Genomic DNA, 25,029 nt, shown 5'->3' on the forward strand with positions numbered 1-25,029 from the left:
AGTGAGTTGGTTAAATTCTCCGAGTGTACTACTTTTCAATGTAACAAAAAGATGTGTTTATATGCATCTTCTGGATAATTTTTTAATACCTCAATAGCTAGCCGGTTTTTATTCACACTGTATCAAGGAGTCAAAAAGAGTTGCTAAAGATTGAATTATTAGTAGACTCAAAGAATGAGTTAGTTGAATTCAAAAAGAGTGAATCAACCACTTCTGTGTAGTGATGGGAGAAGAAAAATCCGGAGTCAACTATGATTCTTCTCCAGAAGGAAGGTCCGTTCATCATTAGAAGGAAGGAGTCGACCGGAGTTGCTTGGAGTCCATGGGAGTCGGAATCGGCCGGAGTCGTTCGAAGTCAAAGCCGGAACAACCGGTGCAAGGATGCGGTCACATGACACTGACCGACTCCGAACGACTCTTACTTCGTACGACTCCTGGCTACTCCGATTCCAGTTTGATTCCTATTCCGACCGACTCCGAATCCGAACTACTCCGACTCCGGTCGAAACTAGTAGTTCCGATTTTTCCAGAGCCGGAATCGAGCTAACTGCGGTTATTAGTCGGATCGGAGTCGACGATACGCTCCACAAAGCACATCACCACTACTCCAGAGAGCAGTGAAGTAGTTTGAATGCAAAAAGCGAGTCTCTAGTTGCTCCAGAGAGTGACTTGAATCGCAAAGGAGTAGTAAAAGGATTTTAGTAGAGATGTGCACATTGAATAAGAGTGATGGAGTGAGTTGAATCCTGCAAATGAGCGTGTAAATTCAACTCAGCTCGAAGAGATTATATGTGATTCTCTTTGCTATTTACACTAGTTTTATGATTCAATATTTTCAATTGATTCACTAGCAATGCAATAGTCGGTATATTAAGTTGAATTCGTGAAGAGTGAGTTACTAGCCAGAGAACAGAGAGTGAGTGGATATAATCCCACAGGAGTGAGTTGTTAGTCGGCGCGAGCGAGCGTGTTGAATCAAGGAGTGTTTAAAATAATGTTGCATTATTCTGTTATAAATTATTAAGGCCGGGCTACATTGATCGTACTCGCACGCGTAATTTTGATTTTCACTAGCGCATCTGGCGGCGGCTGACCGAAGCATTTTGCCAAACAATTTGGAGCCGCTCCAGAAAATAAGTTAATTTTCCATGTTTTTTACTTAAATCGGAGGAGAAAAGTTTTGTAAAACGTAGATACACATGTTTTGCACGCATTGCATCCATTTTTGCAATGGAAAACGATGGAAAAACTACTTAATTTTGAGATCCGGCAGGTCCATTCCCTCGATGACCAAAAAAAGCTTCCACCAGCCGCCGCCAGATGCGCTAGTGAAAATCAAAATTACGCTTGCGAGTACGATCAATGTAGCCCGGCCTTTAAGGCCGGGCTACATTGATCGTAGTCGCACGTATAATTTCGATTTTCACTAGCGCATCTGACGGCGGCTGACCGAAGCATTTTGCCAAACAATTTGGGGATGCTCCAGAAAATACGTTATTTTTCCATGTTTTTCACTTTAACTGGACTGAGAAAGCTTTGTTACTGATACATAAATATGTTTTGCTAGTATTTCAGCCGTTTTCGCAACGAAAAACGGTGAAAAAACTAATTAATTTTGAGATCCGGCACGACCATTCCCCCGACGTCCAAAAAAAGCTTCCACCAGCCGCCACCAGAAGCGCTAGTGAAAATCGAAATTACACTTGCGAGTACGGTCAATGTAGCCCGGCCTTTACACAGTGAGTTAAATATTCTTTGGCCACTAAATAAAGTAAATATTAGAGAGGCGCAACATGAAACTAACTTGTTTCAGGTATACTTTATGATTTTACTAAATAAAATTCACAATAAACAAATTTTATACCATCATAAAACCACACTTAACCGATCTGAAACGATTTTTATCACCAATTGCTCAACGTCCCAGCAGAACAGCGAGACAATAAACACTCCAACTCAAAAATAAACATACTTTCCCGTGGCATGGCCATTTTCTCACCCAATTATTCCCAGACTTAACTTTCTTCTCCCTTTGCTCACTCACCCTTCAATCTCTGCTTGAACATATCATAAAAGGAATGGTTCTACCAAGAAAGATCCCCCTCTCCCTGTGTAACCGAGAGGACGGACGCGTGACTCTCTTTCTCGCATTTTGATTGGTTTAAATTAGACCATCGCTTGTGTAAGGCCAGTTTCCAGCGTGCGAGAACCGTCACGAGGGCCACGACGACGACGACGACGTTGGGCTGCCCCCGGCAGCTCCACCATCCTTTGTCCATGGCCGGAACAAAACAACAACACAACTACTTCACATCGTGTGCCTCCTCTATTGCTTCTAATTTACTTTTCAACGAAATAAATTTATTCTTAAACATAGCGTTCGCTTGGCACAAAATGGGCGTTGGCCTGTTGGTTGGTTGAGGAGATGATATGGTTCGGGGCAAACACACACACACACACATACAACACTTGGAAGTCATTAAGGATGTTGGTTTGGGTGGCGGAATGAGTGTGTGTGTGTGTGTGTGGAATGAAAAGTTGCTCGACTCACTAGCGATGATTTATGTTTGATTATATTTTAAAATAACTTATAACCATACCCTCTCTTCCGCATGTAATGGGAGTGCGTTCAGTACACGCGTTTGGGAGATTTATTAGAATATATTTCCCCCTTCCCTTCACGAGCCAGCTCGTTTTGCCCTAACATTGAAAGACTCTTTTCAACCGACGCAAATGATACGTTACGTCGCATACTTTGGATGTAGAAATTATCTCTGCCGTTGAACAATTGCAAAGCACAAATCAACCGAACGAACGGCGGCAGCAGCAGCAGCAGTTGGCAGCGCATACAAACCGTCCCACCATAATCATATGACGGACGTGCGGGGCGTGCGCGCGTAGGAGATCCAATCGGACGAACAACAATTGTACAGGAAAAGCATAAAAACCGTAGTTTCCTTCGTAACATGTCCAACCCTTGCTTTAACCTACTTTAAACCCTAGTAAGTGGATGTGTTGTGTTACATCGATCGCATGATGAAAGAGAGCACGCTTGTCCAACCCACTTGCTTATAACTTCTATTGTTCGAGCGATGTTATGATATGTAGCGGCAAATTGCACATTACATATCTAAATCATTTCCTTCCCTGCGGAACGGAGAATAAAAAGTGCATGACAACTTGGGTCCATCTCGTGCGCCCTCGGCCCTTACAGCAAAACACCCTACCACTGTGTGTGTAAAGTACAACCTCCTCTGCTCCCTGTTCTTCGCGATTGCCATCGCATTTTTCGCCGCCACACTTACGTATCGTCCGGCTCGCCGTTCGGGGCACGCGGTCTCCGGATTTTGATGTGTTTGTTGAGAAACTTGAGCTTCTCGAGCAGGGGCCACTCGCTGCAGTTGACGCCGTTCTTCATGATGCGCCGCTCGACCGTGAACCGGCACCGGAAGTAGGTCATGCGCTTCTTGCACTGCTCCACGTCCATCTCGCACAGCCGGCTCAGCTCGCGCCAGGCCTTCTCCTTCTTCGACTGGAACTTGTAGTGCGGGTGGCTCTTGTCGTACAGCACCGGCATTCGGCGGTAGTAATCGCACAGTTTTTCATCTTTCTGTAAACAAAACAGGGCGAGAGAGAGAGAGAAAGAGAAAGGGTTAATTGTCGTCAGCTTTTACAAGTGTCGCATGCGAAGAAGACGGACGGAACATTGTATCGGTTTCCTCTGGTTGGACCGGAGGGGGGTAGTAGAATTTAAAAAGCGCAGTAAAATAGTGCACCATGCCCAGCAACAATTACGGCTGCACACTGTATTTTCTATTGTAATGCAACGTTGTTTTCGTTTTGATGTTTCGAAATGGTTTAAATAATTCACACGGCACAAAGTATGTGTGGTAGTAGAGTTGCTGGGGAACATACAGGGCAAAATGGGCACCCTTTGATTAAACAATTATTCCAAAATTAAGATAAATTTAAAGTGTATTTATTGCAGCATTGTATCGACATAATATAAGTTTAATAACCCTGTTACTAAACAAGAGTTAAGAAAAAAGAAATGAATTTTCGACAAAATCAGCAGAAAACACATATTATTTTTTACCAGTTCGAAAATAGGCTTCAATTAGCGCTGTAAAAAAGTGTAAACACAGTGTACACCCCTATATATTTTGTGACATTTTAAAGGATTTGTCTAAATAATGTAGAAAAATGCATGTGGAATGATCGCTAATGTAACCAAAAATGTACAAATGGTTCGGCCGGGATAAAACGCCAGCTTCTTTTGATAAATTACGCATAATGCAAGTACCGACTTTATATTTTCTATTTTTATTTTTTGGATATTAAAGTTAATCATTTTGGCTAGTAACGCTAAATGTAATTAGGCCTTGCCCATGCTCATAGATATCAGATGAAAGAGGCGAATGAGCTAGACCTCAAAGTCTCTATAAAAATAAGTAAAAGTAAAAAGTAAAGATATCAGATGAGTATCTTTATCTCTTTTATTGAACTTAATTACTAGCATTTTCTTCATAAACGCTTAAAACGACTGGTAAGTTATAGATCGGTAGGTGTAATTCACCGATAATCAGTAATGACGTAAGAAATAATTGTGCTTGGCAGTAAATTAAAAAAATAATAATATTCCAAATTCATGTAATAACATGTCCATATTACCCCCCTATTCGCATACAGGAAAAAAGAGAAAATGATGCAAAATGTACAGTCATAGGATGATAATTTATTACAGACATGGTTTCAAGGGTCAGATAAATTGATTCCACTAAAATATTGAAGTAACGAAATAAAGCAAAAAATAAAGCACCGGGACCCTTCTTTCCATGTAATAAAACTGCTGATTCATAATCGAATTCCTATTTCCGTGTTTCACATTGATTATGTTTAATTTATGAGCTATTGCTTCAATGCCATTATAAAATTGCTTCACGTGGCCCCTGTTGGCTCCGTTTTTCCCTGAACTGCCCCGAAAAAAAAAAAAAACAAAAAAAAAAGGACGAACCTCCAACACGTCGGTGGACCCGTGGCTACTGCGACCGTTCGATTTCGGCGACGTTTGATGAAAGTTCGCTGCCAGTGCGCTGGCGGGCAGCAGATTGAAGAACGGCGGCGACAACGACGGTATCATCGTCAGTTCCGGCAGTAGTTCCATCATTTTGAATGTGTGTATATATATGTGCTTATTATTATTTATAACTCGTAACAAAAACTCGGCTTTCTCGGTGCTTAACTAAAACAAGTGTTTCACTCTGTTTCTTTTCTCACAATATTTCACGCTTACAGCGCTTACACCACACATAGTAATATTAATAGAAAGCTGGCTGGGTGCATGGTCCTTTTTGTGGAGCAGGAGAAGGAGAAGGAAGAAGATAAATTATCGTACCGTTACGGTAACAAGAATACAACCCCTTGAAAACGCACCCCTCGATTGTTCAAATACACAGACCAAAAAAATAACACACGCGGATACAACACAACAATTCAGCTGCTGGCGCAACTCATTTTAGCAACTCATCAGCGCAGCGCAACTGACCGATTCGTGTGTTAAATCACCCCCAAAACCAGATTTCTTCTTCGGCTTTAGAAAACTCTATTTATTAGTCGTCGAAAATACAGGAGGCAAGGGGATGGCAGGAGAAGGGACGACGATGGTGACCAAGGCGCGTAAGAAATTGTATACCCTGTGCGCATTATTGCGCAAGGTGGAAATAGAATTCATAACAAAAACGCCATTCATTGGTATTTCAAAATTTTATGTGTTGCACGTTAACACATTTTGTATGCCTCTCCCCCCCCCTCCTCTTGTTGCGAAAGCCCGGCACAGTGTGCGTGTGTGTGTTTTGTTGGGAATGTAAACAAAAATCTTCGGGCGCGTTGTTGCTGATGGTGCTGGTGCGCAAACACAACGCAGCTGAAACACATTCTCCCGGAACAATGGATGGCCAAAAAGGAAAGAGAGCGAACGATCGAGAGAAATACTTAGCGTGTGTGTGCGAGCAACAGAGAGAGAGAGAGAGAGAGAGAGAGAGAGAGAGAGAGAGAGAGAGAGAGGGGAGAGATGGATGAAGTGAGAGAGATAACCGAGAGCGAAAATGAAAAAAAACAAGAGCAATAGAAATAAAAGATAAATGTCGAAATATAAAATGTAATAGCCACACTGCTGGCTCATATACACACACTCACGCACAAATGCTTGGAGAGCTATGCGAAACGAGGCAGAGGCAGGGCAGCATACCAGCACCATCACCATCACCACCACAAAAGCAGCAAGAGCTTTTAGCATAAATAAATAACCAAAGAATATTACTTCACAAACAACGTAGGAAAAAAGTAATCTCGGACGGCTGGTGGAGGTTTTAAGTTTCCTTTCTTTTCCGAAGTATTTCCTTCGTTTCGTTTCACACACACACACACACACACACACACAGGCACACAGTCAAATACGCACTCAAACTCACAAAACTGAACACACAGGCTAATGGTTTCTGTGGAACGACCGATTTGAATTACAATAAACAGAAAGAAAGAAGGAAAAAAAAACATCGAACATGCACAACAACCACACACACACACACAGGCCGGTCTACTTCGAACAACACGGACCTTTAGAAATAGTAGTGTGGAATTTTGTTAATGTTAGGACAATAAAAAATACATAAATGGAAACTTAAATTAAATAACCTACACACACGTACGGGGTGGGGGGAGAGCGAAAGAGCTAGCACCCACCCGCCCCAACACCTCTCAAATAAAACCGGTCGCACACAAAAAAAAAAAAAAAACGTGGAAAGGCCACAAAACAGCCAAAGCAGCACCACACACAAAACACGTCTTTTCATTCGGCGGGTTATTATTATTTTTATAATGAATTTATGAAAATGATTCCGAGCGGCACCACATTGCCCACACCACCACCACGCTGATTGCATACGTATTTAACTTGTGTGGAGACATGTTGAATAGGGAAGAAATTAAGCCGAATCGTGCCTGCGAAGATGATGGGGGCCTTAAACTTTCAACGAGCTGGGAGGGGGCGACAGTGGATATGGAGATCCCCAATGGGAAGTTTAGTAAAACTGATGACAAAAACTTGATATTTCGGGTTTATAGAGCACTAAACTCTATAGGAGAGGCACGTGGAGGCGAGCATGGTGTGCTTCTCGGCTTAGGGGGGAGTGAAGGGAACAATAAAACATACACATCAACCGTCCCTCATCCGTGTACTCAATTCAAATTCCCCCGCAATCTTTCTGTCCGTTGGGTGCAGCCATGTGCTTCGATCGAACGAATTATGTCGCTCTTTTTATAGCACCTAATACAACTCAAAGAACACTCTTGACATTAAAGGCCAGAGCACGCACAAACGCATATTATTATAGACGACATTTACATTACGCTCGGAAAAGGACAAAGCCCAACAATCACATAATTCCAAGTAGTTCGCGCACACACCACTTTACACACACCTGTCAGAGATTGAGAGATACGACAGGAACACATACACATTGCGACACGCGCAAAACACGGCAGTTGTCAAAAGTGCACACAACGCTTACCCCCCCACTCCACCCCATCCCACCCATCGGTGCAACACGAGGGGAATAAAAACATGGCAACAGGGGGAGGGTGGGTGCAAGTGTAATTGATCGTTTCATGACTGTGTGTCGGACTATTTGTTTAAAACAACCATAAAGTACAGACACGAACGCATGTCGATTTTTCCCCTCCTTCCCTCTCGCTCTCTCACACACTCTCTTTCTCTTCTCTCTGCTGCGACCTCTCTCTACTCCTCATGGACTGCATGGATGGATGGAATGCAACTGTCACAACAGGACTATCCACTCCAAACACTCTAAAATACACACGCGCGCACACACGCACACTCGATTCGTCATTGTTTATTCATTCACAGCATACTCGTCCCACTCCTCCATCACACCCTCTGCGCTTGAGGAGGGTAATGTTAAACTCCAACATTAAGCTCTCCCCAAAACACACACACACAAGCGCTTGGCACATCATGTGCGAAATGGAAATGTTGTTAATTGTGACTGTAAATTGGCCTCGCAATGGCAAGGGAGTGAAATCATTTATTCCTTTCGTTCGACGAATGGACAACATTTGCATAACACGGCCGCTTGCCACTCCCCTCCCACCCAACCACAACACTCCCACACTCGTCATCGTGTTCAACACAAACCACTGCTGCTGCTGCTGCGGTGTCCGTTTGCCCAGCTGGAGCAGCAGCAGTGGAGCAGAGTAGTTCAATTAATCATCCATCAGTCACACTAAAATACACAAACACATGCTTCGTGTTCACATACACACACATGGAGCGATGATCTAATTCTGGTGTGTGTTTTGTTGTTGCAAAACTACATTTTCAAACGACGGCTTTAAGCGTACACACACACACACGCGAACGGGTTAGCTTTAATGCACTTTAAATCAAACAATCCTTTCGCTCAACCACTGCCAAGATAAGTAATCCCCCCCATTCAGCTTCTATCTTTCTCTATCTAACTAGTTTTGCATTGCACATACATACACACACACACACACAACCGGGTCCGGGTGGGATTCGATTTAATCGCATTGATCCGCGCGGGTACATAAACAAATGAGCTCAACACAACCGGCACAAACACGGCAAATGGATCGATAAATTCGAAAATTACATTTCACATTGCTCAATTCGCTCTGCGTGCACAGCGGACACACACACACACACACCTGCTTTCCCCACTCCTCTACCGCTCGCGCGCGTAATTAATCCTTGCAAACACAACCAACACACACGTTTCGTGGGCAATTGAAAGGCGCGTACGCTAGGCACGAGCGCTAGCACAAGGAACCGTACCGAAGCAACGTCAAACGCGTTCTGACATCGGCTGCCATCGGGAGAGAGAGTGCGAACCCCCGGCAGCGCAGAAATACAGGCGCGCGCTCACCGAGCGCGCTCTCTCTCGCTTTCGTTTGATGCGCGAGCGGCGGTCGAAGATGAGCTCGCTCCCGCTCTATACAATGTAGCAGCGAGCGAACGAGCGAGCGAGAGAGAAGCCCCCGTTCGACCAACCCGAGAATACCGAGAAATCGGCAAACGATTCGCAGGTAAATAAATACACCCTCAGAGCGCAACTCTCTTGCACAAAAGATTGTGATACTTTTCTTCTTCCCCATCTGCATGCACCCGGCGGCACCCGCCTGGGTCGCGTATGTTGCGCTTTTGTTTGCTACCTGTCCTTTTTGCTTATCCTTTTCCGGTTGCGGCAGCACGCTGCGGAATTCATAGGAAAATGGTGGGAAGGAGGAGGGGCACCGGATCCATTGAGCTCATACACGCATACGTACACGCACCCGCGCGGCAGCACCAAAATCCATCGCAGGTACCCCCCGCTCGCGCGGCGTACCGCGGCGGGGAGTGAGAATGGGTGATTTTTTATTTGTCTCATCGTGGTGAGGAAATTCTCACCCAATCATCTCTCGATGTGGCCGCTCTCGCGCGCGCGAAAGGTCGCTAACATCGTGCCTGAGTGTGCGTTAGTTTTGTTTTTTTTTCCGCTGCGTTACAGCGTTAGCAGCGCCAGGCGACAGATCGTCTTGGACCGACGACTGATGTAATGCGCGTGAACGTGTGTGTTTGCGTACTCTTGCTTGAGTGGGCCAGTCAGTGCGGAAAGCATTGCTCAAGCATGTGAGGCAAGGATCGCGACTTTGTGAAAATGGTGATCAAAGAATAAATGTTTTTTTTCGCTCGTGAAAAGACAATAGGGACCGGAACTAATTTACCGTAGATACGTAATATCACTCGGTGTACACTTCTTTGTATTTCATATTCAAATGAGAGGAACAATGTTGCTACAGCACCATCATTCTCAGATGAATTTTTATCAGACCACATTATGGAAATTATTAAACAAATGGTTAAAAAATAAAACCTTTTATAAGCTATCAGGGAAGATAAGCTGTAATGTACATACAAGGAAATAAAAGGGCCAAAAATAAACTTGCTCTCTCTCTCTCTTATGTTTATACGAAGCGAGCGAACGACAACAATAAAAACACTTACAACGCGCCGTGACAGATACTTGTTCAAATAATCCTCGGAACACTCAAAACCGTAAAAGGACGGTGGTAAAAACGCGTATGGGCTATAACCAAATGCACACATTCGCAGACACACACACACACACGCGCTCTTCCCTGGCATACACTGTTTAGTTTAATTTATTCGTTCGTTCGTGCTTTATTCCTTTTATACGTCGCACAAACGCAATGATGTTAGTAGTTACACCAACTACTACTACTACACGTGTACCACCACACAGAGGGACCCCACCACCTCCCCCTTCTCCTCGTTCCTCCGCGCGTTTGTAGGGCCTCTTAGCATCGTACATCAGCTTTGATGGTTTCAAGTGCGTAACGCTATATGATTGTTACTTCAGATCCAGCGATTTATGATGATGGCACACCGTCCTCCCCTCTCCCCTCCCCTGCCCCACCCACCCCCCTTGATCTGTCCTTCCGCTGTCCCTTCGACGCACAACTGCACGATGCGTGTAACTATTAATATACCATTACTATTATCTTACATTTCCCTATATGTTTTGTTCCTCCACTTCCCTTCCTTGTGCAAACCACCCCTTGTTCCCCTGGTTCTGCTGCTGCCATCATTATCTCTGCCTTCCCTTTTTCCGAATGTGAATGTCCCAAGTGCGATCTCTTCTCGCTCTCTCTCTCTCACTCTTTCCCTCTCTCTGTCTCTCTTAATCTCCGTGTGTTTGTTGTTTGCTCGTTTCGTTTGCGTTATACCTCGTCGTCCCCGTAGTTACGGATGGGACAGACCCACACACACACACACACACACACAAACGCACACGCATTAGCATCATCCTTGTGTTGTTATTAATTTTCTTCTGCTTTGCTACCTCGAGCTTCCATTCCTCCACCCATCAACACCACTCATACTTTTAGGATTTATGTTGTGCTCTGTGCACAGTGCGGGAACACGGGCGAGAAGGGGGAGGTGGGAGAGGGGAAGGAATTATATTTAGAAAACAGAATATGGAATGTATTATTATATTTCTTTATTCGTCTCGTTTTCATATCTGTGCGCTGCCGGATTGTTTGCTTCCCGTGGTCCCTCTATCTCTCTCTCTCTCTTTCTTTTTCTCTCCAGCTCCCTGCCAGGCAAAAATAAGCCGATACTATGTTGCTCCGCTATGGCTATGGCTGCTGCTATTTGTTCGCTTACTTTTCTTCATCTGTGGCATTAACAATGGCGATGTATTATTGTTGTACAAGCCAAGATGGAAAATTCCTTTTAGCTGTTTCCGCACACCACTCCGACACAACACCACCATGCCACAAACGGGAGAAAGAAAGAAAGATAGAGCGAGAGAGAGTGAGAGAGAGCAAGAGCCACAGGGAGTGTGCAGGGGTCTTATTATCTCGAGTTTCTTTGAGTGTATTCCCCCCCCCTCGCTCCCTGTGTGCCACTTAGCGGGATTGGCTCTTAGCAACGATACACTAAAAGAGAATCGAGAAATTAAGGAAAGAAATCCAAAACCTATGTTAAATTATGTTACAAAGTCGGCTGCAAAATCAAAGCGAGGAAACAGAGCTCAAGCAAACACACACACAGACACACATACACAACAGACACGTCCGTAACTAAATCGAATAGTTTGGACGAAAAATATATTGGAAAGCATTAGAGTAGCAAACTCCCCGGGGTCTCGACCTTTGTTAAACAGGCAACACACAACAAACCCACGGCGATAGCGCGCGTAAGATTTGCAAAGTATATGGGAAGGAACAATAAATATTTTTACACCATTCTGGAAACCCGTTCTGGAACTGCCGGCTATATTTAATATTTCGATCGATTGGAGGAAGCGAACGATCAAATAGTGTTTAAAAAAGAACGTGATTTCTTCCCTTCATTGGTTTACACTGCAAAAACCATGAGATCAACCTTCAAACAGACACACACACACAGCCCGAAACGGGAGCCTTTGGCTTCCTCTATTATTAATCGCCTCGAACCCGCTCATTTGCTGCCGTCGCTGAAGGTAAAGTGCGAGAAGTGGTGATGGTGATTGAGAAGAAAACAGTAGGTCTGTGTCTTTCGCCAAGCGAAGAAACAACACCGCGCGCGGCAAGGATTAATTATTTTCGATGAAAACAGTTTTCCATTGAACGCCACACTCGTAAAAGTTCTTCCTTCACCCCCTATATATATATGTTGTGGGCAGTAAAATATAACTTCTTCGGGTTGCTGTAAAACTTTGTAAAAGATTTCCTTATAAACCTGTTTGCAGCGAGAAAAGGCGAATGGTGAATAAACAATGGAGAGCTGGGAAGCATTTTCGCTGCAAGAAGTTAAGAAGCATCAGACCGGTGCATATACACACACACACGCACACAATCAGATGTATGGAGAAAGGGAACAACAGATTGATTGATCTGTTAAATGAAGGTTGTTTCGCTGTTTGCTATAAATATATATATACGAGGCGCAGGGGAACAGCAAATGTAATGTAGTAATCCAACGATGGCACGGAATGGAAGAGAGAGAGAGAGAGGGCTACGACAGAAAAAGGAACAAGGTAAAATAAATTGGGTAGGAAATGTATTATCGTGATGCCCATATCTTGTCAAAGCTTCGTTAGGGATTTATTTTTACTTTTATTATTATTTTTTTTGCTGTAATAATCAAATTTTCCTTCCGCACTCTTTATATTGCAGGCACTACTACACACACACACACACGATGGGCAGAGATTTATGTTTGAAATAAACAAAGGGGTTGCAAAGTATCCCTCGGATGTATGTGCATGGCGAGAAACAAGTTTTAATTACGCATTTTATTACGAGATTGCGAGGAAAATTATCCATTCCATGCATATCATTAAGATATTCATGGGAGATATTTGGAATCTTTTTTTGATAGATAAAACTCTTCACTTTTTAATATCGTGCAATATATTACCTTTTTTAGCTTCATTACAGTGCCATAGAATTTGGGGATTACTTTTTTTAAAGGTATTATTAAACAATGGCCGTTAAAAGGGTTCTTTATTCCTGCTGGTAGCTGTCGTTATTTGCATAACATTTACAGCAAAATATTTACCACACCGTAACTCGCTCGCTTTTTCTCTTGCGTAGTAACAATTCATTAAAAATCAGCCAAATTAAATAAACAAGGGTAGTAACAGTAGCTTTCGATTCGGCGCCAACGGTGGTTTCTTGCAAAATCAGCATTGGGAAACGGCGCGCAACCCTTTTAACGTCAATTTTGCACGAACCGTATTACGAACCCTGCTGAACCGATTGGCAAGGGATAAATCGGGCACTCTCTTTCCCTGTCGCTGTGTGTGTGTGTGAGCATCACGTAAAATATACCACTCGAAACAAAGGACGATTCACACCACAACGGGTAAAATACACGCGGAGTGAACTGAGTGAAAAGTGGCAACACAATCGTAAGGTAAACTGCAACAGTGCTTTTTTAAAAAAAATACGACAACGGAATTAAACAACTACGACCTCTCCTGTGTGCTGTTGCGTGCTGGTATACGAAAACCTATTATTTGTACTATATTTACCTTCCTGGGATTTTCTTTAATGGAATTCATTCTCCGAAAAAATGGAAAAATGGCGTGTGTGTGTGTATAATGCATGTGGTGCTGCTTTGTGTTGCTCCCGTTTCTTAACTGCTCTTCTGCGCTCATGTTTTAACTTTGTATGCCCCAAACACAGTCTGTTTATCTTGCAAGGCAACACAACCGAAAAAAGAGTGAAGTTGAAACAGATGGCACATTTTGGGTGGTAGGATAAATAAAAGAATAACAACCGCGCTCTGCGCAGCGCCTGCTGCTATCACCCTTTTATGCCGGGTGGGATTTATTCCACGTATCTTGTTTTGTATTTTGAAAGCTAGTAGGAGCTTGAAAGAAATGAAACAATTGTGCTGCTTCTTTTGAAAGCGATTCTGAGGCGAAGAAAAGTTTAAAACATTCACGCAGATTAACCCATAGTGACTTCCAACCCTCCACCCCTCCCTTGTTGCAGCTTCTTGTTATGATTGTGCAGTAGATGAAAGGAGATCACACAAAGAATAATAACGATTTGGAGAGATGAGAAGAATCAACTCGCCGACTTGCTTCCCTAGTGTACTACGCTACTACTCAAAAAGGCGGCGATCGCGTCCTTAGCGACCCTAGCAGGCCACATTCGTATGCGTGCACACATGCTAGCAATAATATAAAACATAAATCAGATCCCCCGCTTCACACGTAGAAAACGGGTCGTTCATGGGGAGTTTCTTGTTCATTCTATTCCTTTAAATGATCCCGATGACAGCAATAAACAACGGTGGATGAGGGGCGGATTAGTGGTGGGAGATCGGAATCGGACCAACCCGATTCCGATTCCGTGTTCGGAATCAATTCCGGAGCTGATTCCGATGCTGGAATCGATTCCAATTCCGGATGCTTGAAATAGATTCCAATTCCGGAGCCGATTCCGGAGATCCGACCGACCGAACCGACTTAGGAATAACACTTTGCTCCGGTAACTGAGTCAGAATTGATTCCAGAAATGGAATTAGATCCAGAATGAGAATCAGTTCTTGAATTGAAATAAGAAGTTTCAGAAGCGAAATCAGTCCGGGAATCTCCATGAGAATGGATCGTTTACAAGTAATTTTTGATTTTTTGTGGCTATCAATATGTAGCATCTTTGGATCCAAACGCCTATGGATGCCAAAACCGACTCCATTTCAAAGCCGATTCTGATTTCGGAGTCAATTCCGATTCCGGAGCCGATTTCGATTCCGGAACCGATTCTAATTCCTGCGAGCCTGTTATGATTCCAAAAAACTTCGGAGCTAGCCGGAATCGATTCCGACGAAAACTTCATTTTTCCCATCACTAGTGCTGATGTCTCTCTTGGTGTGCGTGTGTGTGTGTGGCATTGTATCACATTTGCATAACATTACATCCGCGAGGGATTCATGGAAAACCATGTTCGTCTGAAAACGTTTGGTTTACAATGTTCCACCAACTCAGTTTAACAATAGAGCAAAGCGATCATTTTGATTTCAGAAGTAAAGACTATTGTAAAAGATGTGTGTGTCAGCCATTATAACCGCAATATATAAAGCTCTCCGTTTTGGTACGTCTGTGCGATCTACAAATATTTTTGTAAATCTTGCAAAAAAACATTTAGCCGATGAACGCAATATATTCCCCCACTGATGACATCGAATATAACAAAAAATACATTTTAACATAACCGCGACATTGGCTAGAGTACGCAAGACAAGTACATTTACATTGTTAAAGGCTCCTAAAGGTTTAAACCTTAGCAGCATCGCGCAATTACACGCACCATGCATTATCCCAATTACATATCTGGGGGCGCGCGCTCGTCCAAAATCGTTCCCATGGATACACGGGCTCAGTTCTTTCCCCTTTCCGGGACACTATTGTTCGGCAGAATCGGAAATCACCTTCATCAATAGATCAGGTGCAGAAATGGGATATGCGGACAGCACAGAGGAGCGCGCACGAGAGCTCCGCGTAGGTTAAAATTAATTGCTTCATTAAGCTGTGACCTGCACATTTGCTGCTAGCAGCAACCCTTCATTCGGTCGTCCCTCTGGACACTAACGAAATTCCCTCCTTCCACACCATGAACTGTTCCCACCCGGAACCAGCACTTGAAACCATCATTCGCTCCCTCTATTTCTGAATTCGCAAATCCACACACACACACACACAGCCAGCCGGAGACGAATGCAAATGTCATAGTCGCCGTGTGCCACAAACATAGGCGCGCACAGAACTAATGAATGATTCACGACTTGTGCGATCGATTTGCCATGGCGTAGCCATGGAGCTGAAGGGCGCAGGAGCACACACACGGCGGAGGTATGAAGAGAAACTAAGGGAGAGCAACGGGAAAGTAAGTAGCTTAAGGCGTGGGTATTAAACTAAAGGAAACAACAGAAATAAAGCAGAAATGTATAACAAGCACATTTTTTACGCGGCTTGAACTCTGTATGTGTTGCGTTACGAGACGAATGGGCGGAAACAATCATCATAAGCCAGGAAACAGAAAGATTGTTCCATGAAATAAAAGGACAGAGAGAGAGAGAGAGAGAGAGAGAGAGAGAGAGAGAGAGAGAGAGCAAAAGGGAGAAGAACTAAATAACAGTAAAAGCGGGCAGCCCTCGGTTAAGCCTGCTGCTGCTAACAGCATTGTAACGATGTCAATCTCTTACACAACCCATCTTTTCTACTACCTTTAAAAGATCGCTAAATCCAAAATAACGATAACATCGAGAGCACAGGGCCCTATGTATTTGGAATTGATGTTGAAAGCAATTTAGCAACGAACAAAACTACTTAGACAAACACGGGACCAGAGAAAAAGGGACAAAGAGACCGGGTAGAGCAACATTACACGGTCGGCCAGACATGCAAAGGCAGCGGGGCGCCGGGGCGCGCGCGGAGCAAATAAATAGAATAGAAAAACTTCTGCAAAGTACAACACATTTCCGAAAATGGGAAAGGGAGCAAACTCGTAATCTAGATCTTGTGGAAATAGAATTCCTCACCCCAGCGGCAAGGGGCTAGAGGGGGAAATAATATAGTAAAATCAGGAAAAAAAAGGAAAATAACAAAATAAGTACCAACAAGAGCGAACTGGTGGTAGTCGTCCTTGGGTGGTGGGCTAGGGAAGGCTGGTAGAGAGAAAATCAAACAACACTGGTGATGTTCTCGGCAAGGTAGCAAACGGGGACTGTCAGTAGCAGTGGAAGTGGGGAAGAAGCAAATGGGTATTTTCAGGACGGTGAAACCCGTAAACCGTAATCCGAGAGTAGTAGCGCACACACACACACACAACAAAAAGCTGAACATGGGGTGGACATAAAATTTAATACATATATTTCAACTTTTAGTATAATTATTGCTATTTTTATGTTACATCTGGCATGGGGATGGTGTACGGGTTTGGAAAACTCGTTGCATGTTGCTGGTGGTGGTAGTGGCACTAGACGCTAGACGAGCGAGCGCACGAACCTTGTGTGCGTGTGAGAGGAGTTGGTAAGCGTTTAATTTTCAAAGCATTAAATCCTACTCCATGCATACCCTGCCCGCCTCACCCCGTCGTAATTTTGGAAAAAACGTGATCAAAACAGAAGCCGAGGTTGGCAGGACAACAGTTGCGCGACGATGAAGACGACGACGGCAGTGTAACCCCCAAAAAAACATATGGTGAGAAGCGCATTGGCATTCGTAGAGGAAAATGTTAGAGACGGTGGAGCGGACTGGTTGCATTCTCGATTGAGCGTGTGAGAGACAAACCGAGGTTCGCTCTTCGCTTCGGTCTGAAGCGAAAAAAAAAACACGTCTAAATCCGAGAGGAAAATCGGACGAGATTCCGAGCGATCATTTCCAACCAAGCAGAACTAGCAGCAGCAGCAGCAGCAGCAGCAGTGTCAGAAGTGTCAACAAGCAAACGGCAACGAACCCTCTCCTTTCCTTCGTCTGCTCATGCTCCTTCTAATCCAGCGAGCATAAGATTTTATGCTGCTAGATGGATGATGATGATGGTGTGCTGTCGTGCTATGCTAAGAGAGCGAGAGAGATGGATAGAGAAAAAGAGAGCAAAACAGAGACAGAGAGAGAATGCGCAATACACATAGAGATTACCGGTGGGTCTCTAGCACAGCCTGCTAGAGATCGGTGTGGTAGCGAAGATGTGTTGACCTTTCTTCTTAGTGTCTCCTGTCTAACCTAAGGTTGCCCTCTCTCGCTCATGCTGCTGCTACTGCTACCACTGCTTAGACGGTAGCCCACTTCCTAAACACAGCACACCGACGACCGACGACGACGACGACTGCGACTGCGCAGAGTTTTATTAATTTATAAATTTATTTCTATTTTATTGCTTCTATTATATGCTAACATATAATGCTACGAAGCGCACGAAACACTGCAGGATTGAAAGGATGTAAGCGATTTAAAGACTTTGTGGCGGGGATTGGTTGTTGAGCATGGGCGACAGAGAATTCATCTTGCTGCTGCTGCTACTACTACCACTGCTACTTCCATCTCTCGCTTTGCCGAGAAACACTCTCGTCGTGCCAGCTTTGCGTTCTCTCGGTTAATTTGATCGGTTTTCCCCTGTTTTAGCTCAACCAAGGTGTTCGGGTGGCTTATGCTGAGCTGTCGAGAGGGGGGGGGGTCTCGTGTGAGCTGCTTTTTCTCCATTCTTCGATGGGGTTCAGAGTTGGAAACACATTGATATAAAAAAACATGCAATTAAGACACAAATGGAAATGGATTTTTGCGGTGTGAAAAGAAGATTGTATAGCACAGGCAGGCAGGTTAGAGGTCGGTAATAAAGCGAGCGGTTTTATGGCACACGTGATTTTCTTACGTGCGCGCGCAGTATGGTATTATGTTTCGTTGATTTAATTATAGTTGTGCTTTCATTCTGATTGCTAAGGCGAAGCAAAATAAAATAAAACAACACACCGTCTGCTGTCTGCTTAATTTTATACTCGTTGTTACTTTTTAATGATATTGTATTGCGAACGCTTGCGTCGCTTCTTTGCTGGCTTGTTCTTATTTTTAGTATTATTAGTGTTGAGCATTAATCAATATTAGCAGCAGCAGCAGCAGCAGCAGCAGGCCAACGACCGAGGAGCACCTTTGCAAGGGAGATATAAGCGAAGCAAGACCAAAATAATAAACAACTCAAACAATCGATTCTTTAGTAACGAACGCGAACAAGGCTTTACATTCCATATCAGGCGGCGGCGGGCTGGAGGGTGGCGAGTTGTAGAGATTGAAGAACACGTAAGTGCTTTCTGCCATAAATACATGATATGCAATGATGGATGGGTGGAAGGATGAATGGAATCCCCCCACCGGTCCCGATGGCGATGCGGATGCGGAGCGAAACAAAAACCCGACTACAAACCGACCAAAAACGGCAATGCGAGCAATGAAATGAAATGAGATAAAATATTCAACTAAAGTTGGAAGTTGCTGAGCAAGCAACCAAGGTACGTGTGTGTGTGTGTGTGCCTGTGTGGCACAGAAACATTCAAACATAACAAGCAAATACACACAGCATCAGAAGTGTGTTTCAACAACACTCCAGACGACACACCAGAGAACGACGAGCGAGAGGGTCCCAAACAACGTCGGGCATACACGAACAAACACAGCGACGAATAACGAATACAAAGTTTTATAACAAGAAATTATTTATTCCCCCCTCCCCATGCTCTCCCATGACCACCCATCCACCGTTTGCCAGGTCATACACTCGGGTACAGGGTATTTTACCTGGCTTCATTTATTGTGTGTTTTTGCCCTAGCGCGCTCTGCTGTGTGTCTCACTTACTTTCGGTTCGAATCTCATTTCAAGAATCACACTCACATACAGCAGGCAACCGAAACCAGCATCCGCTTTGTTTGCTTGCTAGCTTGCTTGTTTCATCTAATACTTGCGTTGTTAGGGATTTTAAGCTTTTGATTCAGTTTTATTTTTGCTGTCCCGTTGTTTGTGCCGTCCCATTGCTCGCAGCGAACGGGCACCGGGCCAGCGACGTAAGCCATAAGTCAAACGACATTCGTCAGTCGCTACCAGCCCAGGGGGTGAAGCGACTTCAACATTGTAAATATTGTAAAACGTGAACATTGTGTAACATTAGAAGCAAATTCGCTCGACCACAAGCAGCCAACCCCCGCCTAGACGTGGACGAGGATGGGGGGGTCCAGATAGGCAAATGAGGAAAGGAGTTGAGATGGAGATGAGCGAAGGAGGAGAGGAGAAAACTTTCCCGCATCATCACCATCCCGTCCCGACCCTTTTTGGACCCCTTTGGTTCCACCAGAAAGGGGGGAAAGGGGGGTAGGTCAAAGATGGTGGTGTGTGATGGCGAGCGAGCGGGGTGACTAGCTGCACAAGATGACAATCATCGATCGGATTCTCATCGCAAAAGGATCATAAAACTTCAACATTTACCTTTGCCTTTTAGTGCAGTTTCCTCCTGCCACCCCTTTCGCAGCACGTTGCCTCTCTCGTGCAATCCCCCCCCGCCCCCCATCATTCTCACACGACAAAACGACGAGTTTTCGCTCGTTAAGACGACTTTCCAAACCTGCCGTCCCTGCTACTCACCACTCACTCACAAACGCTTCTATCATATGGTGGTGGCATTTCGCCCTGCCACTTTCTCACGAGTTTTTCCTCGTCGAAGAACATCGACGGGCGAGAAAGTAAATGGAATATATCGAGTGTGTGTGTGTGTGTGTGTGGGTATGTAGAATGCTATTCCCAGCCGTACGATTCACCAGTTTAAAACCTTGTACAGCAGCAGCAGCAGAAACAGTGTGTGGTTGTTTAACTACCAGTGTTGGGGCATGTGCAGCGCCACTGGTTGTTTAACTATGTAGCATTTATTTTCATGAAAATTAAGCACGTTCAACAATCTGTGATGAAGGGGAGGAGGTGATGAAGGGGAGGAGGGGAAGGGAGGGGGGGGAGCAGCAAGGATTAGTTTTGTGAGGCCAGGAGCTTCACACCGACAGGAGAGATGAAGAGAGATCGTTTTGTGAATGCGCAAATAGAGAGCAAAGGCGATGCTGCCCCATATCAAGCAAAAGCGAGATGAAACTCAACATTCGTTCCGAAATGCAAAGAAAGAAAGCAAGCAAGCAAGCAAGCAAGCAAGAACAAAAAAAACAACAACGACGACGACGACGACGAATAATTTATCTTTCTAGCACAGAAAATTAATGCTAATGCTAAGGCAGACCCAGGCGGCCATCGTATAAATCTCCATCTATTCGAATGCCATGACACAAACACACACACACACATACACACAAACCCGGTTGTTGTCGTTCGTTCTAACGAGTACATAGGTACGACGATGGGCACTCTCTTGGAACACATAAAATAGGATATTATTCAATTGAATTTATGCTCAATACACTTACTCAAACATCAGCATCGCATGCTGGCGGTGTGGACCGATCGTTAACGATAGAGCGAACCGCTATTATACCCGCATACCGCACACAAGACAAGATGCTAATAAAATGTTTCTAACGTGCTCTGTTAGAGGTACAGTGGTGAAGTTACATCATACTAATAACAACGGGAATTTAACGTGATATTTCAAAAACGAGTCCCGGCATTTCAAGAGACCGGGGAAAATTGCATGCCAATCGATTCAGATGTAATTACAACAATGATTCACTGGGAAAGGGGAAGGGACCCTCATAATGCTGGTTCAACCGACCATTGCTCGTTTGATTTAATAGGAATTCCTTTATTGATAATAACGCAGTGAGGGTAATAATTCTAGGCCTCTAACATAACGTAAAATGCAATTTCTTCAGATGATATCACCAATACATGCATTTACTGTGATTGCAAGCAGTAATATTATTTGTACAAACTATTTCAAGTACATAATGGCGAGGGCTTTTGCTATCACTGCTAATGGGATATATCTTCTGGTGCTGAAGCTTGGCCGGTTCGGTTTCCAACTTTTGCTCTCCCCAAAAACCTTCCTCGGGAGTTCACCGTTCGCATCCTGCTTGAGCTTTGTTTGCCGTACTGCGGAGGACTCCCCCCTTCATTGCTTAAGTTGAGCACCAACATTAAGCTTATGATTCATTATGATTTCCATTCGTGAACGTTTCCCACCGCACTTTACATCCCCCCCCATGCCCCTCTGTGGCAAGAAGAGCAGCAAGTACAGCAGACAAACACAGGACACAAACTTGCCAAGGTGCCAAAACCGATAATAATAAAACTTGCCACTGTGTATGTGTTTGTGTGTGTGTGTGTGTGTGGGTATGTATGCGTACATAGTAACTTTATGCGTGTGTGTGTGTGTGTGTGTGTGTGCATTTGTGTGCAAATAGTGCCCCATCGTATCGATCGAGCAACAAATTTGCTAGCTGAACAATGGTGTGTTTGGGGCTCATCAATGTGTGCCAGGGCAGGAATACGTGTACGTGTGCGTGCTGGGTAGATCCCTACACCAGTGCCTGTTACCGTGTTCCCGTGGGAGGGCATTGGGGAGGCATGATGGGCATAGCTATTTTCGATGTCGTTACTTCAGAACACACAAAGTTGCGCATTTAATGCAATTGATGATCGGAGCCCTACGAAGTAAAAGCATTGCACTGTCGTTGTTGCTCCGATGTGTGTGTTTAGTAGTCCCTCTTTGTAGAGAGTTTGAGACTCAAGTCCGGCCAGATGGAAAACGTTGATGGATGAAAACCGCACGAACGTCTCCGCACACACACACACGATTTGCGCCCTTCAATTGAGCAGTGAGTGTGTGTGTGTGCGCCGTTACGGTTTCAAGAGCCGGTTCGAGGTTTTCCGTTGTGGCTACGGTAGGATTCATCTTTTAATTAGCAGTGTGAGCGTTCTCGTCAATATGCAATTTTGCACCATCCAATGACGAGCCTTTGCCTTTGAATCGACTTCTAGCAAGCTTGAGAGAGAGAGAGAGAGAGAGAAAGATCGACCTCGCTAGAGAAGCGCTAGCAAAGAGAGCAAGCGAACGTTCTATCAACTGCAGATGCTACTGGGACTTCCCAGCCGGCACACACGCAAGAGACCCACTGCCATTTAACCTGCAGCAGAAACAACGCCATCATACCACCTCCTTCTTCCCCCCCTCCTCCCTCGAACAAGGCATATTAAACCGACTAAACCACAAACTTTGGAAACTTTTTAATGGGCCAGTTGCACATTTAAGCTGTTATTTCGCTTCCAATACTCGTTTGCCATCTTTGCTTCGGTCGTCCCCGTTCCTTGCCGGGGACTGGACGGTCCACCGGATCAGGGGAAAAATATGAGTCAACTTTTGAAAGACATCAAAACTGAAACGGTTCGCCATTAAAGTATACAACAATATAGCCATTTTCGTTCGTTCGGGCTGCAGAGACAATGTGCTACACACACACATACCGTGCGCGCGAGGTGGAATCTATTTCTTGGGGTCTCCCCCCCCCCCTTCTGACAGAAGACCCCGGAGTTTCTATGCGCCACAAGAGCAGCGAACGAATGAGGGAAAGAGACGCAACACGACTACCGTATGAATTCATAAAAAGTGTGATTTAATGGCATCTTAGTGTATGTGTGCCTTCCTGTGTGTGTGCATGCATGTGAGAAAGAGATAGGGATCGCAAGGCAAGCGATTACACACTCAATCAACGAAATGAAAGGGCCAGATAATTCCAGTGTAAAGGGGGGAAGGGGAAGAGAAGAGGGGCCTGCCTGCTAACGTTTTATGCTCACATTTTAGTGTTATTAGCATCGTATAAAACTTATTTTTCACCAGTTCGTAGTACAGCCGGACCGAAACGAGTAAACCGGGATTGTTATTTTTGATGAAGCAACGAAAAATAAGGGTAAAAGGGAAACACAGACACACACACACACACACACACACACATACACAAAGAGTCAATCAAGCATTCCCGTTCGTGCTAGGACGGAAAGATAGTTTTAAAATTAATAACACGTGATGAAGAGGGGGAAAAAAACATGTACGATAGGAAAGGGAGATAATAAATATAACTTAAACATTTGTGTAGGCTGATATGTAGAAGACACGCTGGGAGCAGAGCACAAAACACATGTGTTTTCCATTGTAGCTGCGCCTAGGTTCTAGGTTCGAAGCTGCCAGATGTCGGAGGTGTTGGGTTAGGGTGGTGTTTCACCGTTTCACTACGGAAAATATTATTTCCATCATTTTGCTTATTGATTTGATTTTGTGTTCACATTGTACGCACCAAATTACAGTTACAGATGTGTTCGTTCGCGCATAAACTTTCCGGCCAGAGGAATGAACACATGCGTTAGGGGATGGATTGGAAAATGCATTTTTACCGAGGGGAGTTTGGGAAAAAAATAACCCAAAAATAACCTTAATTGAACTGCAATCGAAACGCCTGTTTCAAATACTAAAGTAACAGAACGTAGTCGCGTATTCAACGTGTGGGTCCGGGCCAAAGCAAACACCAATAAACACACACAAACTACAATGGGTTTTAAAGAGTACACACTCCAAAACAAAACGCCTCCCGCAGAAGCGTGTCTCAATGTCAGGTCGACCGACCGACAAAAAAAAGAAGGTCAACCTGTACACCCGAGCTGGGGGCAAGGACATCCCAAAAGGATTACACACACACACACAGACCCAGTGTTCGTCCAGGAGATGCTGGGCGGGAACGAAGGAAAGAATTAACAAAAAAAAAAAAAGGATCCAGCAACAGCACACGAACACACACAAAACTACGGAAAGCGAAAACCAAAAACAAAACAAACCACAAATAGAACGCGCGGAGAAGCGTGGAGAAACATAAAAAAAGGGCAGTACCGCTCAGCCGGTTTCATCGCCGTTTTCGCGGAAGAAGGACAAGGGCGCTTCGGGTTTAAAGTCAGCAGCAGCAGCAGCAGCAGTAGCAGTATAGCAACGACAGGCCTTTGCACTACACCGCACAACCGCGCGATGATGGTGATGATGATGATGATGGGGTTTCCGGCGCGCTCTCGCACGTTTTTTCCACCCCCTCCCCGTGATGGTGGTGCACGCGCAAACGGTGGCGGCGACGGTGGCTACGCGATTCTGTACCACGCGGCGACGACCACGTGCTTTTTTGGCGCTTCGGGAAAGCATGTGCAGAGAGAAAGAGCGAAAGTCAGCACACCGCAGGGTGGCGTGGCAGGCGTGGAAGCGGCACGACGGGGATGGTTGTCTCGTGTGTAGTCGAGACGGCGGCCCGACAGAAAAGGGCGGCTGCTGTGAGGACGGGGCCCGGGGGGGGTTTGTTTTTATTTTCCACTCATTCACACACAAACACACTTCCCTTATAGGTAGGGCACCAGGGTATTGAAGAGCAAAACAAACGCCTGGTGGTCGGTGGGTGGTGTATGAAAAAAAAAATAGGGAGG

The 25,029-nt window shown here is 44.7% G+C and overlaps 1 protein-coding gene across 5 annotated transcripts in view; it reads right to left on the reverse strand.

Moving 5' to 3' along the window:
• The window catches only part of LOC120908613 (putative uncharacterized protein DDB_G0291608), a 79,044-nt gene that overhangs the window by 3,245 nt on the left and 50,770 nt on the right, over positions 1–25,029 (reverse strand). Inside the window, exons 1-3 of one of the 5 annotated variants that reach the window (XM_040319803.1) lie at positions 8,746–8,901; positions 5,015–5,347; positions 3,306–3,610 (exon numbers count right to left, since the gene is read on the reverse strand). In XM_040319803.1, coding sequence (XP_040175737.1) covers positions 3,306–3,610; positions 5,015–5,167 — 458 coding nt within the window. In that variant the 5' untranslated portion in view covers positions 5,168–5,347; positions 8,746–8,901. Of the gene's footprint in view, positions 1–3,305; positions 3,611–5,014; positions 5,348–8,556; positions 8,902–25,029 lie in introns of those variants that run through there. The other 4 variants (XM_040319804.1, XM_040319806.1, XM_040319805.1 and 1 more) reach the window with 4 other exon arrangements.

This window comes from Anopheles arabiensis, chromosome 2, assembly GCF_016920715.1.
Source record: "Anopheles arabiensis isolate DONGOLA chromosome 2, AaraD3, whole genome shotgun sequence".
NCBI lineage: Eukaryota > Metazoa > Arthropoda > Insecta > Diptera > Culicidae > Anopheles > Anopheles arabiensis.